At 36.9% G+C, this 18839-nt stretch overlaps 1 protein-coding gene across 1 annotated transcript in view; it reads left to right on the top strand.

Annotated features, from left to right (window-relative positions):
* Positions 1-5105: 5105 nt before the first annotated feature.
* Positions 5106-18839, top strand: part of LOC117344096 (GTPase-activating Rap/Ran-GAP domain-like protein 3) — a 135525-nt gene continuing 121791 nt past the window's right edge. Inside the window, exon 1 of the mRNA XM_033906748.1 lies at positions 5106-5378. Coding sequence (XP_033762639.1) covers positions 5248-5378 — 131 coding nt within the window. The 5' untranslated portion in view covers positions 5106-5247. The remainder of the gene's footprint in view (positions 5379-18839) is intronic.

Here is an 18839-nt window from a genome sequence, read left to right as displayed (position 1 = left end):
TATATCACCATTCCTGTTTGTTATATACAGGTTATAAACCCTAACCCTACTCCCGTGTGGTAGATCACCATTCCTGTTTGTTATATACAGGTTATATACCCTAACTCTACTCCCGTGTGGTAGATCACCATTCTGGTTTGTTATATATAGGTTATATACCCTAACCCTACTCCCGTGTGGTAGATCACCATTCCTGTTTGTTATATACAGGTTATAAACCCTAACCCTACTCCCGTGTGGTATATCACCATTCCTGTTTGTTATATACAGGTTATAAACCCTAACCCTACTCCCGTGTGGTAGATCACCATTCTGGTCTGTTATATACAGGTTATATACCCTAACCCTACTCCCGTGTGGTAGATCACCATTCCTGTTTGTTATATACAGGTTATAAACCCTAACCCTACTCCCGTGTGGTAGATCACCATTCTGGTCTGTTATATACAGGTTATATACCCTAACCCTACTCCCGTGTGGTAGATCACCATTCCTGTTTGTTATATACAGGTTATCAACCCTAACCCTACTCCCGTGTGGTAGATCACCATTCTGGTTTGTTATATACAGGTTATATACCCTAACGCCACTCCGCGTGGTAGATCACCAATCCTGTTTGTTATATACAGGTTATATACCCTAACCCTACTCCCGTGTGGTAGATCACCATTCCTGTTTGTTATATACAGGTTATAAACCCTAACCCTACTCCCGTGTGGTAGATCACCATTCCTGTTTGTTATATACAGGTTATAAACCCTAACCCTACTCCCGTGTGGTAGATCACCATTCCTGTTTGTTATATACAGGTTATAAACCCTAACCCTACTCCCGTGTGGTAGATCACCATTCTGGTTTGTTATATACAGGTTATATACCCTAACCCTACTCCCGTGTGGTAGATCACCATTCCTGTTTGTTATATACAGGTTATAAAACCTAACCCTACTCCCGTGTGGTAGATCACCATTCCTGTTTGTTATATACAGGTTATATACCCTAACCCTACTCCCGTGTGGTAGATCACCATTCCTGTTTGTTATATACAGGTTATATACCCTAACCCTATTCCCGTGTGGAAGATCACCATTCTGGTTTGTTATATACAGGTTATATACCCTAGCGGTACTCCCGTGTGGTATATCACCATTCCTGTTTGTTATATACAGGTTATATACCCTAACCCTATTCCCGTGTGGAAGATCACCATTCCTGTTTGTTATATACAGGTTATAAACCCTAACACTACTCCCGTGTGGTATATCACCATTCCTGTTTGTTATATACAGGTTATAAACCCTAACCCTACTCCCGTGTGGTAGATCACCATTCTGGTCTGTTATATACAGGTTATATACCCTAACCCTACTCCCGTGTGGTAGATCACCATTCCTGTTTGTTATATACAGGTTATAAACCCTAACACTACTCCCGTGTGGAAGATCACCATTCCTGTTTGTTATATACAGGTTATAAACCCTAACCCTATTCCCGTGTGGAAGATCACCATTCCTGTTTGTTATATACAGGTTATAAACCCTAACACTACTCCCGTGTGGTAGATCACCATTCCTGTTTGTTATATACAGGTTATTAACCCTAACCCTACTCCCGTGTGGTAGATCACCATTCTGGTCTGTTATATACAGGTTATATACCCTAACCCTACTCCCGTGTGGTAGATCACCATTCCTGTTTGCTATATACAGGTTATAAACCCTAACACTACTCCCGTGTGGTAAATCACCATTCCTGTTTGTTATATACAGGTTATAAACCCTAACCCTACTCCCGTGTGGTAGATCACCATTCTGGTTTGTTATATACAGGTTATAAACCCTAACCCTACTCCCGTGTGGTGGATCACCATTCCTGTTTGTTATATACAGGTTATAAACCCTAACCCTACTCCCGTGTGGTAGATCACCATTCCTGTTTGTTATATACAGGTTATATACCCTAACCCTACTCCCGTGTGGTAGATCACCATTCCTGTTTGTTATATACAGGTTATATACCCTAACCCTACTCCCGTGTGATAGATCACCATTCCTGTTTGTTATATACAGGTTATAAACCCTAACCCTACTCCCGTGTGGTAGATCACCATTCTGGTTTGTTATATACAGGTTATAAACCCTAACCCTACTCCCGTGTGGTAGATCACCATTCCTGTTTGTTATATACAGGTTATAAACCCTAACCCTACTCCCGTGTGGTAGATCACCATTCCTGTTTGTTATATACAGGTTATAAACCCTAACCCTACTCCCGTGTGGTAGATCACCATTCCTGTTTGTTATATACAGGTTATATACCCTAACCCTACTCCCGTGTGGTAGATCACCATTCCTGTTTGTTATATACAGGTTATAAACTCTAACCCTACTCCGTGTGGTAGATCACCGTTCCTGTTTGTTATATACAGGTTATATACCCTAACCCTAGTCCCGTGTGGTAGATCACCATTCCTGTTTGTTATATACAGGTTATATACCCTAACCCTACTCCCGTGTGGTAGATCACCATTCCTGTTTGTTATATACAGGTTATAAACCCTAACCCTACTCCCGTGTGGTAGATCACCATTCCTGTTTGTTATATACAGGTTATAAACCCTAACCCTACTCCCGTGTGGTAGATAATCATTCTGGTATGTTATAGACAGGTTATTAACCCTAACCCTACTCCCGTGTGGTAGATAATCATTCTGGTATGTTATAGACAGGTTATTAACCCTAACGCTATTCCGTGTGGTAGATCACCATTCTGGTTTGTTATATACAGGTTATTAACCCTAGCGCTACTCCGTGTGGTAGATCACCATTCTGGTTTGTTATATACAGGTTATTAACCCTAGCGCTACTCCGTGTGGTAGATCACCATTCTGGTTTGTTATGTACAGGTTATTAACCCTAGCGCTACTCCGTGTGGTAGATCACCATTCTGGTTTGTTATATACAGGTTATTAACCCTAGCGCTACTCCGTGTGGTAGATCACCATTCTGGTTTGTTATATACAGGTTATATACCCTAACGCCACTCCGCGTGGTAGATCACCATTCCTGTTTGTTATATACAGGTTATAAACTCTAGCCCTACTCCCGTGTGGTATATCACCATTCTGGTTTGTTATATACAGGTTATATACCCTAGCGCTACTCCGTGTGGTAGATCACCATTCTGGTTTGTTATATACAGGTTATATACCCTAACCCTACTCCCGTGTGGTATATCACCATTCTGGTTTGTTATATACAGGTTATTAACCCTAGCGCTACTCCGTGTGGTAGATCACCATTCTGGTTTGTTATATACAGGTTATATACCCTAACCCTACTCCCGTGTGGTAGATCACCGTTCTGGTTTGTTATATACAGGTTATATACCCTAGCGCTACTCCCGTGTGGTAGATCACCATTCCTGTTTGTTATATACAGGTTATAAACCCTAACCCTACTCCCGTGTGGTAGATAATCATTCTGGTATGTTATAGACAGGTTATTAACCCTAACCCTACTCCCGTGTGGTAGATAATCATTCTGGTATGTTAAAGACAGGTTATTAACCCTAACGCTATTCCGTGTGGTAGATAATCATTCTGGTATGTTATAGACAGGTTATTAACCCTAACGCTATTCCGTGTGGTAGATCACCATTCTGGTTTGTTATATACAGGTTATATACCCTAACCCTACTCCCGTGTGGTAGATCACCATTCTGGTTTGTTATATACAGGTTATTAACCCTAACCCTACTCCCGTGTGGTAGATCACCATTCTGGTTTGTTATATACAGGTTATTAACCCTAACCCTACTCCCGTGTGGTAGATAATCATTCTGGTATGTTAAAGACAGGTTATTAACCCTAACGCTATTCCGTGTGGTAGATAATCATTCTGGTATGTTATAGACAGGTTATTAACCCTAACGCTATTCCGTGTGGTAGATCACCATTCTGGTTTGTTATATACAGGTTATATACCCTAACCCTACTCCGTGTGGTAGATCACCATTCTGGTTTGTTATATACAGGTTATTAACCCTAACCCTACTCCCGTGTGGTAGATCACCATTCTGGTTTGTTATATACAGGTTATTAACCCTAGCGCTACTCCGTGTGGTAGATCACCATTCCTGTTTGTTATATACAGGTTATAAACTCTAACCCTACTCCCGTGTGGTAGATCACCATTCTGGTTTGTTATATACAGGTTATTAACCCTAGCGCTACTCCGTGTGGTAAATCACCATTCTGGTTTGTTATATACAGGTTATTAACCCTAACCCTACTCCCGTGTGGTAGATCACCATTCTGGTTTGTTATATACATGTTATATACCCTAACCCTACTCCCGTGTGGTAGATCACCATTCCTGTTTGTTATATACAGGTTATTAACCCTAACCCTACTCCGTGTGGTAGATCACCATTCTGGTTTGTTATATACAGGTTATATACCCTAACCCTACTCCCGTGTGGTAGATCACCATTCTGGTTTGTTATATACAGGTTATTAACCCTAGCGCTACTCCGTGTGGTAGATCACCATTCCTGTTTGTTATATACAGGTTATATACCCTAACCCTACTCCCGTGTGGTAGATCACCATTCCTGTTTGTTATATACAGGTTATTAACCCTAACCCTACTCCCGTGTGGTATATCACCATTCTGGTTTGTTATATACAGGTTATAAACCCTAACCCTACTCCGTGTGGTAGATCACCATTCTGGTTTGTTTGACCATTATGTTCATTACATGTTGTACATGTATCTCCATAGCTTTACACGTGTTTGTGGTTTATTCTGTATGTGATAAATAATCATCCGAACACAAGGTATGATCTATTTGGGAATTCCCTTTTTTTTCGTTTACTGATGTGTTTTGTGATGTAATGTCAGTGTCATGATCACGCTATCGGTCCCTAATGTCATGTTATTTCTCACCAATATCAATTGTTCTATCGAATGTGGATCTCTACAGGACTGTCTACAGCGCCATTGATCCACCAGCGTGTAGGCGTGTCAAAGGTTAGAGGACATATGAGGTCATGGCTACGTCACGGAAGTTAATTTGCTGTGAATAGCTTAAGTGACAGAGATGCCTATCCACGTTGTGATCAGCTGTTATTTGTCAGGACATGTGTTTTACACAGCCCCTGTGTGAGGGAAGGGTGACAGAGACATGCGCTGAGTATGTGCTGCTCTGTACGGATAACCTTGCTACATCAATAGTTTAACCGACATGGATGGGGTCGTAATGAGATTCAGATCCAAGTCATTTGCATTAAGAAGACGTGAAACAAGTCAGAAAAGTCCACAAAAGGAATCTATCAAAATATCCTGGAAGGACGAATTCCGACGTCGCTGCTTAAGGTAATATCAGAACAATTCAGTAAGGCAATGTCGATTTCAAAATGTAAACGATCATATGCAACCTAAAAAGAAAACATCGTCTAAACCAGAGACAGATACCTAACGAAATTAAATCGAGACGTGAAACAATTACATTGATGTTAACATCAATAATATCAGTAATAACATTAATGACAACAGACTGTTTACCTCAATGATGACAGCCAGTGTTAACATCAATAATAACAGTCAGTGTCTACATCAATGATAACAGTCAGTGTTTACATCAATGATAACAGTCAGTGTATACATCAACGATAACAGCCAGTGCTTACATCAACGATAACAGCCAGTGTTTACATCAATGATAACAGTCAGTGTTTATATCAATGATAACAACCAGTGTTTACATCAATAATAACAGTCAGTGTTTACATCAACGATAACAGCCAGTGTTTATATCAAAGATAACAGTTTGTGTTTACATCAATGATAACAGCCAGTGTTTATATCAATGATAACAGTTTGTGCTTACATCAATTATAACAGTCAGTCTTTATATCAATGATAACAGTCTGTGTTTATATCAATGATAACATTCAGTGTTTACATCAATGATAACATTCAGTGTTTACATCAATGATAACAGCCAGTGCTTACATCAATAATAACAGTCAGTGTTTATATCAATGATAACAGCCAGTGTTTACATCAATGATAACAGTCAGTCTTTATATCAATGATAACATCCAGTGTTTATATCAATGATAACAACCAGTGTTTACATCAATGATAACAGTCAGTGTTTATATCAATGATAACAGCCAGTGTATACATCAATGATAACAGTCAGTGTTTACATCAATGATAACAGCCATTGCTTACATCGATGATGACAGTCAGTGTTTACAGCAATGATAACAGTTTGTGTTTACATCAATGATAATAGTCAGTGTTTACATCAATGATAACATCATGCGTTTACATCAATTATAACAGCCAGTGTTTATATCAATGATAACAGCCAGTGTTTACATCGATGATAACAGCCAGTGTTTATATCAATGATAACAGTCAGTGTTTATATCAATGATAACAGTCAGTGTTTATATCAATGATAACAACCAGTGTTTACATCAATAATAACAGTCAGTGTTTATATCAATGATAACAGTCCGTGTTTATATCAATGATAACAGTCAGTGTTTATATCAATGATAACAACCAGTGTTTACATCAATAATAACAGTCAGTGTTTATATCAATGATAACAGTCCGTGTTTATATCAATGATAACATCCAGTGTTTACATCATTGATAACAGCTAGTGTTTACATCTATGATAACAGCGAGTGTTTATATCAATGATAACAGCCAGTGTTTATATCAATGATAACAGTCAGTGTTTATATCAATGATAACAGTCAGTGTTTACATCTATGATAACAGTCAGTGTTTATATCAATGATAACAGTCAGTGTTTATATCAATGATAACAGTCAGTCTTTATATCAATGATAACAGCCATTGCTTACATCGATGATGACAGTCAGTGTTTACAGCAATGATAACAGTTTGTGTTTACATCCATGATAATAGTCAGTGTTTACATCAATGATAACATCATGCGTTTACATCAATTATAACAGCCAGTGTTTATATCAATGATAACAGCCAGTGTTTACATCAATGATAACAGCATGCGTTTACATCAATGATAACAGTCAGTGTTTATATCAATGATAACAACCAGTGTTTACATCAATGATAACAGCATGCGTTTACATCAATTATAACAGCCAGTGTTTATATCAATGATAACAGTCCGTGTTTACATCAATGATAACATCCAGTGTTTACATCAATGATAACAGTCCGTGTTTATATCAATGATAACATCCAGTGTTTACATCATTGATAACAGCTAGTGGTTACATCAATGATAACAGCCAGTGTTTACATCAATGATAACAGCATGCGTTTACATCAATGATAACAGTCAGTCTTTATATCAATGATAACAGTCTGTGTTTATATCAATGATAACAGCATGTGTTTACATCAATGATAACAGCCAGTGTTTATATCAATGATAACAGCCAGTGTGTACATCATTGATAACAGCCAGTGTTTACATCAATGATAACAGTTTTGTGTTTATATCAATGATAATAGCCAGTGTTTACATCAATGATAACAGCTTGTGTATACATCAATGATAACATCCAGTGTTTACATCAATGATAACAGCATGTGTTTACATCAATGATAACAGCCAGTGTTCACATCAATGATAACAGCATGTGTTTACATCAATGATAACATCCAGTGTTTATATCAATGATAACAGCCAGTGTGTACATCATTGATAACTGCCCGTGTATACATCAATGATAACAGCAAGTGTTTATATCAATGATAATAGCCAGTGTTTACATCAATGATAACAGCCAGGTTTTACATCAATGATAACAACATGTGTTTACATCAATGATGACAGTCAGTGTTTATATCAATGATAACAGTCAGTCTTTATATCAATGATCACAGCCAGTGTTTACATCTATGATAACAGTCAGTCTTTATATCAATGATAACAGTTTGTGTTTACATCAATGATAACAACCAGTGTTTACATCAATGATAACAGTCAGTGTTTATATCAATGATAACAACCAGTGTTTACATCAATAATAACAGCCAGTGTTTACATCTATGATAACAGCCAGTGTATACATCAATGATAACAGCCAGTGTATACATCAATGATAACAGCCAGTGTTTACATCTATGATAACAGCCAGTGTATACATCAATGATAACAGCCAGTGTTTACATCTATGATAACAGCCAGTGTATACATCAATGATAACAGCCAGTGTTTACATCTATGATAACAGCCAGTGTTTACATCTATGATAACAGCCAGTGTATACATCTATGATAACAGCCAGTGTTTACATCAATGATAACAGCGAGTGTTTATATCAATGATAATAGCCAGTGTTTACATCTATGATAACAGCCAGTGTATACATCAATGGTAACAGCCAGTGCTTACATCAATAATAACAGCCAGTGTTTACATCTATGATAACAGCCAGTGTATACATCAATGATAACAGTCAGTGCTTACATCATTGATAACAGCCAGTGTATACATCAATGATAACATCCAGTGTTTACATCAATGATAACAGCATGTGTTTACATCAATGATAACAGCCAGTGTTTACATCAATGATAACAGCATGTGTTTACATCAATGATAACATCCAGTGTTTATATCAATGATAACAGCCAGTGTGTACATCATTGATAACAGCCAGTGTATACATCAATGATAACAGCAAGTGTTTATATCAATGATAATAGCCAGTGTTTACATCAATGATAACAGCCAGGTTTTACATCAATGATAACAACATGTGTTTACATCAATGATGACAGTCAGTGTTTATATCAATGATAACAGTCAGTCTTTATATCAATGATAACAGCCAGTGTTTACATCAATGATAACAGCCAGTGTTTACATCAATGATAACAGTCAGTGTTTATATCAATGATAACAACCAGTGTTTACATCAATAATAACAGCCAGTGTTTACATCTATGATAACAGCCAGTGTATACATCAATGATAACAGCCAGTGTATACATCAATGATAACAGCCAGTGTTTACATCTATGATAACAGCCAGTGTATACATCAATGATAACAGCCAGTGTTTACATCTATGATAACAGCCAGTGTATACATCAATGATAACAGCCAGTGTTTACATCTATGATAACAGCCAGTGTTTACATCTATGATAACAGCCAGTGTATACATCTATGATAACAGCCAGTGTTTACATCAATGATAACAGCGAGTGTTTATATCAATGATAACAGCCAGTGTTTACATCTATGATAACAGCCAGTGTATACATCAATGATAACAGCCAGTGTATACATCAATGATAACAGTCAGTGCTTACATCATTGATAACAGCCAGTGTATACATCAATGATAACATCCAGTGTTTACATCAATGATAACAGTCAGTGTTTACATCAATGATAACATCCAGTTTATACATAAATGATAACAGTCCGTGTTTACATCAATGATAACAGCCAGTGCTTACATCAATGATAACAGCGAGTGTTTATATCAATGATAACAGCCAGTGCTTACATCAATGATAACAGCCAGTGTATACATCAATGATAACAGCCAGTGTTTACATCTATGATAACAGCCAGTGTATACATCAATGATAACAGCGAGTGTTTATATCAATGATAACAGCCAGTGTTTACATCTATGATAACAGCCAGTGTATACATCAATGATAACAGCCAGTGCTTACATCAATAATAACAGCCAGTGTTTACATCTATGATAACAGCCAGTGTATACATCAATGATAACAGCCAGTGTTTACATCAATGATAACAGCATGCGTTTACATCAATGATAACAGTCCGTGTTTACATCAATGATAACATCCAGTGTTTACATCAATGATAACAGTCCGTGTTTACATCAATGATAACAGCATGCGTTTACATCAATGATAACAGTCCGTGTTTACATCAATGATAACATCCAGTGTTTACATCAATGATAACAGTCCGTGTTTATATCAATGATAACATCCAGTGTTTACATCATTGATAACAGCTAGTGGTTACATCAATGATAACAGCCAGTGTTTACATCAATGATAACAGCATGCGTTTACATCAATGATAACAGTCAGTCTTTATATCAATGATAACAGTCTGTGTTTATATCAATGATAACAGCATGTGTTTACATCAATGATAACAGCCAGTGTTTATATCAATGATAACAGCCAGTGTCTACATCAATAATAACAGCCAGTGTTTACATCAATGATGACAGTTTGTGTTTATATCAATGATAACAGTCAGTGTTTACATCAATGATAACAGCCAGTGTTTACATCAATGATAACAGCCAGTGTTTACATCAATGATAACAGCATGTGTTTACATCAATGATAACAGCCAGTGTTTACATCAATGATAACAGCATGTGTTTACATCAATGATAACAGCCAGTGTTTATATCAATGATAACAGCCAGTGTGTACATCATTGATAACAGCCAGTGTATACATCAATGATAACAGCAAGTGTTTATATCAATGATAACAGCCAGTGTGTACATCATTGATAACAGCCAGTGTATACATCAATGATAACAGCAAGTGTTTACATCTATGATAACAGTCAGTCTTTATATCAATGATAACAGTTTGTGTTTACATCAATGATAACAACCAGTGTTTACATCAATGATAACAGTCAGTGTTTATATCAATGATAACAACCAGTGTTTACATCAATAATAACAGCCAGTGTTTACATCTATGATAACAGCCAGTGTATACATCAATGATAACAGCCAGTGTATACATCAATGATAACAGCCAGTGTTTACATCTATGATAACAGCCAGTGTATACATCAATGATAACAGCCAGTGTTTACATCTATGATAACAGCCAGTGTTTACATCAATGATAACAGCCAGTGTTTACATCTATGATAACAGCCAGTGTTTACATCTATGATAACAGCCAGTGTATACATCTATGATAACAGCCAGTGTTTACATCAATGATAACAGCGAGTGTTTATATCAATGATAATAGCCAGTGTTTACATCTATGATAACAGCCAGTGTATACATCAATGGTAACAGCCAGTGCTTACATCAATAATAACAGCCAGTGTTTACATCTATGATAACAGCCAGTGTATACATCAATGATAACAGTCAGTGCTTACATCATTGATAACAGCCAGTGTATACATCAATGATAACATCCAGTGTTTACATCAATGATAACAGCATGTGTTTACATCAATGATAACAGCCAGTGTTCACATCAATGATAACAGCATGTGTTTACATCAATGATAACATCCAGTGTTTATATCAATGATAACAGCCAGTGTGTACATCATTGATAACAGCCAGTGTATACATCAATGATAACAGCAAGTGTTTATATCAATGATAATAGCCAGTGTTTACATCAATGATAACAGCCAGGTTTTACATCAATGATAACAACATGTGTTTACATCAATGATGACAGTCAGTGTTTATATCAATGATAACAGTCAGTCTTTATATCAATGATAACAGCCAGTGTTTACATCAATGATAACAACCAGTGTTTACATCAATGATAACAGTCAGTGTTTATATCAATGATAACAACCAGTGTTTACATCAATAATAACAGCCAGTGTTTACATCTATGATAACAGCCAGTGTATACATCAATGATAACAGCCAGTGTATACATCAATGATAACAGCCAGTGTTTACATCTATGATAACAGCCAGTGTATACATCAATGATAACAGCCAGTGTTTACATCTATGATAACAGCCAGTGTATACATCAATGATAACAGCCAGTGTTTACATCTATGATAACAGCCAGTGTTTACATCTATGATAACAGCCAGTGTATACATCTATGATAACAGCCAGTGTTTACATCAATGATAACAGCGAGTGTTTATATCAATGATAACAGCCAGTGTTTACATCTATGATAACAGCCAGTGTATACATCAATGATAACAGCCAGGTATACATCAATGATAACAGTCAGTGCTTACATCATTGATAACAGCCAGTGTATACATCAATGATAACATCCAGTGTTTACATCAATGATAACAGTCAGTGTTTACATCAATGATAACATCCAGTTTATACATCAATGATAACAGTCCGTGTTTACATCAATGATAACAGCCAGTGCTTACATCAATGATAACAGCGAGTGTTTATATCAATGATAACAGCCAGTGCTTACATCAATGATAACAGCCAGTGTATACATCAATGATAACAGCCAGTGTTTACATCTATGATAACAGCCAGTGTATACATCAATGATAACAGCGAGTGTTTATATCAATGATAACAGCCAGTGTTTACATCTATGATAACAGCCAGTGTATACATCAATGATAACAGCCAGTGCTTACATCAATAATAACAGCCAGTGTTTACATCTATGATAACAGCCAGTGTATACATCAATGATAACAGCCAGTGTTTACATCAATGATAACAGCATGCGTTTACATCAATGATAACAGTCCGTGTTTACATCAATGATAACATCCAGTGTTTACATCAATGATAACAGTCCGTGTTTATATCAATGATAACATCCAGTGTTTACATCATTGATAACAGCTAGTGGTTACATCAATGATAACAGCCAGTGTTTACATCAATGATAACAGCATGCGTTTACATCAATGATAACAGTCAGTCTTTATATCAATGATAACAGTCCGTGTTTATATCAATGATAACAGCATGTGTTTACATCAATGATAACAGCCAGTGTTAACATCAATAATAACAGCCAGTGTCTACATCAATAATAACAGCCAGTGTTTACATCAATGTAGACAGTTTGTGTTTATATCAATGATAACAGTCAGTGTTTACATCAATGATAACAGCTTGTGTTTACATCAATGATAACATCCAGTGTTTACATCAATGATAACAGCATGTGTTTACATCAATGATAACAGCCAGTGTTTACATCAATGATAACAGCATGTGTTTACATCAATGATAACAGCCAGTGTTTATATCAATGATAACAGCCAGTGTGTACATCATTGATAACAGCCAGTGTATACATCAATGATAACAGCAAGTGTTTATATCAATGATAACAGCCAGTGTGTACATCATTGATAACAGCCAGTGTATACATCAATGATAACAGCAAGTGTTTATATCAATGATAATAGCCAGTGTTTACATCAATGATAACAGCCAGGTTTTACATCAATGATAACAACATGTGTTTACATCAATGATGACAGTCAGTGTTTATATCAATGATAACAGTCAGTCTTTATATCAATGATAACAGCCAGTGTTTACATCAATGATAACAGCCAGTGTTTACATCAATGATAACAGTCAGTGTTTATATCAATGATAACAACCAGTGTTTACATCAATGATAACAGCCAGTGTTTACATCAATGATAACATCCAGTGCTTACATCAATAATAACAGCCAGTGTTTACATCTATGATAACAGCCAGTGTATACATCAATGATAACAGTCAGTCTTTATATCAATGATAACAGTCTGTGTTTATATCAATGATAACAGCATGTGTTTACATCAATGATAACAGCCAGTGTTTATATCAATGATAACAGCCAGTGTGTACATCATTGATAACAGCCAGTGTTTACATCAATGATAACAGTTTGTGTTTATATCAATGATAATAGCCAGTGTTTACATCAATGATAACAGCTTGTGTATACATCAATGATAACATCCAGTGTTTACATCAATGATAACAGCATGTGTTTACATCAATGATAACAGCCAGTGTTTACATCAATGATAACAGCATGTGTTTACATCAATGATAACAGCCAGTGTTTATATCAATGATAACAGCCAGTGTGTACATCATTGATAACAGCCAGTGTATACATCAATGATAACAGCAAGTGTTTATATCAATGATAACAGCCAGTGTGTACATCATTGATAACAGCCAGTGTATACATCAATGATAACAGCAAGTGTTTATATCAATGATAATAGCCAGTGTTTACATCAATGATAACAGCCAGGTTTTACATCAATGATAACAACATGTGTTTACATCAATGATGACAGTCAGTGTTTATATCAATGATAACAGTCAGTCTTTATATCAATGATAACAGCCAGTGTTTACATCAATGATAACAGCCAGTGTTTACATCAATGATAACAGTCAGTGTTTATATCAATGATAACAACCAGTGTTTACATCAATGATAACAGCCAGTGTTTACATCAATGATAACATCCAGTGCTTACATCAATAATAACAGCCAGTGTTTACATCTATGATAACAGCCAGTGTATACATCAATGATAACAGCCAATGCTTACATCAATAATAACAGCCAGTGTTTACATCTATGATAACAGCCAGTGTATACATCAATGATAACAGCAAGTGTTTATATCAATGATAACAGCATGTGTTTACATCAATAATAACAGCTAGTGTATACATCAATGATAACAGTCAGTGTATACATCAATGATAACAGCAAGTGTTTATATCAACGATAACAGCCAGTGTTTACATCTATGATAACAGCCAGTGCTTACATCAATAATAACAGCCAGTGCTTACATCATTGATAACAGCCAGTGTATACATCAATGATAACAGTCTGTGTTTACATCAATGATAACAGCCAGTGTTTACATCAATGATAACAGTCTGTGTTTACATCAATGATAACATCCAGTGTTTATATCAATGATAACAGCCAGTGTGTACATCATTGATAACAGCCAGTGTATACATCAATGATAACAGCAAGTGTTTATATCAATGATAACAGCATGTGTTTACATCAATGATAACAGCCAGTGTTTATATCAATGATAACAGTTTGTGTTTACATCAATGATAACAGCCAGTGTTTACATCAATGATAACAGTTCGTGTTTACATCAAAGATAACAGTCAGTGTTTACATCAATGATAACAGTCAGTCTTTATATCAATGATAACAGTCAGTGTTTACATCAATGATGACAGTCAGTGTTTACATCAATGATAACAGTCAGTGTTTACATCAATGATAACAGTCAGTGTTTACATCTATGATAACAGTCAGTGTTTACATCAATGATAACAGTCAGTGCTTACATCAATGATAACAGCCAGTGTTTACATCAATTATAACAGCCAGTGTTTACATCTATGATAACAGCATGCATGTGTTTACATCAATAATAAAAGCCAGTGTTTACATCAATGATAACAGTTTGTGTTTACATCATTGATAACAGCCAGTGTTTATATCAATGATAACAGCCAGTGTTTACATTAACGATAACAGTTTGTGTTTACATCAATGATAACAGCCAGTGTTTACATCAATAAATGTTTTCTTAAATGAACAATTGATTTTTTACGGAAACAAGTGCATTCAGATAACAAACTATATTAATGTATATGCATAAATAAACTGAAACTGTTGTACTCACAGAATTGTTCCTGATACCAGTAATTGGAGACACTTTTATACACTGTATTTTACAAAGTATTGCACACTGTTCTGTACACTGTACTTTACACTGTAATGTACATGGTGTTGTACACGGTATTGTACACTGTATTGTACACTGTATTGTACACTGTATTGTACACTGTACTGTACACTGTATTGTACACTGTACTGTACACTGTACTGTACACTGTACTGTACACTGTATTGTACACTGTGCTGTACACTGTACTGTACACTGTATTGTATACAGAGTCAGATATACCGCACATTATTATGTAATAACATACTCAATTTTAACAACTCCATTCAATCTGAATGGTCTCTATGATACTGTTGTGGTTGCTAATTTATTGATAAGTTCACACTGTAATCCACCTATTCGCAATTCCTGATCCATGCCATTGTACAGACAACATGTAAATCTTTTATACAGTGTACTCATGGCTGCCCCGGTCTGCGCCATTGTAGATGTCCATCTATTATGTGTTTTCTGGGAATATTTGTATAGCTATACGGACACTGGCTATCACACGTAATTCCTGAACAGGTCTGTGATGCGGATTGTGTTGGGTAGCAGAATTATCGACCCCGCGGGGTGTGTAACTTCATTCTAGATAAGGTAATTACAGGTGGCTTTAGTGGTTCTACAATACCTTGGGGACTCCCGCATCACATTAGGCCTATCAACTGTATAGTTGTGTGATCCATGGAGTTACCTGTGTAAGAGGAGTCGGAAAAAGCACGGCCTGACGGGGGCTCCAACTCGGGACCTCCACACACTAGCCGGATGCTCTACCAATTGAGCTACCTGGTGGCCGAAAATGGACCCGGGCAAGTCCGTTACACTTTTCCTTACCTTCTGTAATATTTTATCCTAAAGACCTTACCACTCACACCCCAGGTTTGGGCATCCCCTTGTCAAGTATTCATCTCAATTAAAAAAAAAAGGTTTGGTCACAGGCAACAAATGTCAGAGGAGTAGAAAATGCACGGCCGAACCGGGGTTCAAACCCACGACCTCCGGTGGTGGATCGATATGGATTCGAATGTTGTGACTATTCCCTGATTTCAAAGGCCTACCTAATATAATTACTCCAAAACCGAGCCCCTGTGAACGTCGTCTGCTGGACCACCTTAATACCAGGGGAAAATTAAAAAAAACAAACAAATGTAAGCATGGAACTGTTAGCAGATGCTAGTATACAGTCGATATCAATACAGTTATTATTTGGGTGACAGATTATTTGGGTGACAGATTATTTGGGTGATTGTCGTCCATTTTGCTTAAATAAAACCGTCATATTGAGTTTTTAAGTTCTGGGCTTGTGTCACAAAGAAGCTTTAGATCTTGGTGTTTGAATTGTGGATCATTTTCTTTCTTAATGCCACATCTGATCATAATATACACAACCTTATTGAGAAACAAAGTCTCATTATCAGACAATAACCCTCGTCATATACAACCAATTATCCGGATATTCTACAAGGAAGTATTTACTGGCCACTGTTCAAACGGTACATATAACATGCTTCCTTCCATGGATTATTTGATAACTAGTAACTAAGTCTATTTGTCTTCCTGTCACAGGTTAACCAATTAGTAAACTATCTTCTTTTCTCAGGTTTACCAACAAGTAAATACGTATTTTTGTCACGGGTTAACCAATAAGTGAAAGAGTCTTCTTGTCACAGATTAACCAACCTGCAACGTCTGATAAAACTGAAATGACTTGGTGGTTTTGGGTACACTTCGGATGAAAACATTTCTTTATATGATAACCAGACAAACTGTTAAAGACCAGAGTGGTATATCAATAATCACCTGGATTGTATAGTGTATAGTATAAAGCACTAGTTCGGCCCGAGATAGGCTGTACTCTACACCAGCTTGGCTCGAAAAGGCTGTATCATCTGGACCATTCCATACCAACTAGGTCCGAGATAGACAGTTTTCTTTGGACCATTCCATACCAACTAGGTCCGAGATAGACAGTTTTCTTTGGACCATTCCACACCAACTAGGTCCGAGATAGACAGTTTTCTTTGGACCATTCCATACCAACTAGGTCCGAGATAGACAGTTTTCTCTGGACCATTCCATACCAACTAGGTCCGAGATAGACAGTTTTCTTTGGACCATTCCACACCAACTAGGTCCGAGATAGACAGTTTTCTTTGGACCATTCCATACCAACTAGGTCCGAGATAGACAGTTTTCTTTGGACCATTCCATACCAACTAGGTCCGAGATAGACAGTTTTCTCTGGACCATTCCACACCAACTAGGTCCGAGATAGACAGTTTTCTTTGGACCATTCCATACCAACTAGGTCCGAGATAGACAGTTTTCTCTGGACCATTCCATACCAACTAGGTCCGAGATAGACAGTTTTCTTTGGACCATTCCACACCAACTAGGTCCGAGATAGACAGTTTTCTTTGGACCATTCCATACAAACTAGGTCCGAGATAGACAGTTTTCTTTGGACCATTCCACACCAACTAGGTCCGAGATAGACAGTTTTCTCTGGACCATTCCATACCAACTAGGTCCGAGATAAACAGTTTTCTTTGGACCATTCCACACCAACTAGGTCCGAGATAGACAGTTTTCTTTGGACCATTCCATACCAACTAGGTCCGAGATAGACAGTTTTCTTTGGACCATTCCACACCAACTAGGTCCGAGATAGACAGTTTTCTCTGGACTATTCCACACCAATAGGTCCGATATAGACAGTTTTCTCTGGCCTATTCCATACCAACTAGGTCCGAGATAGACAGTTTTCTCTGGACCATTCCACACCAACTAGGTCCGAGATAGACAGTTTTCTTTGGACCATTCCATACCAACTAGGTCCGATATAGACAGTTTTCTTTGGACTATTCCATACCAACTAGGTCCGAGATAGACAGTTTTCTTTGGACCATTCCATACCAACTAGGTCCGAGATAGACAGTTTTCTTTGGACCATTCCACACCAATAGGTCCGATATAGACAGTTTTCTCTGGCCTATTTTATGCCTACTTGGCCCGAAATAGGCATTTTTCGCCCGCCTTTTCTACACCAACTTAAAAAATGCACACACTTTTTGCACTCTTAAATACTACAAACTAGTCAAATATCAAACAGTTGAAAAGATGAATAGAGGCGAAAATGGTCACACGGTAGACATCTTGTACATTTTATATAGTTGCATGAACACACAGGAATGTATACACTGATCACACCACAATGATGTTGTTACTCTCGGATACCATATATGTATGCAGGTAAACGATTACGACATTTCACCTCTAGCTTGTCTAATGTACCATTGACGATATATTACCTGTTATTTGCCAACATGTATTTTG

The sequence above is a fragment of the Pecten maximus genome, chromosome 2 (genome assembly GCF_902652985.1).
Source record: "Pecten maximus chromosome 2, xPecMax1.1, whole genome shotgun sequence".
NCBI classification, from domain to species: Eukaryota; Metazoa; Mollusca; class Bivalvia; order Pectinida; family Pectinidae; genus Pecten; species Pecten maximus.
The sequence above is the reverse complement of the archived record's forward strand: the minus strand, read 5'-3'. Positions and strand labels throughout refer to the sequence as shown.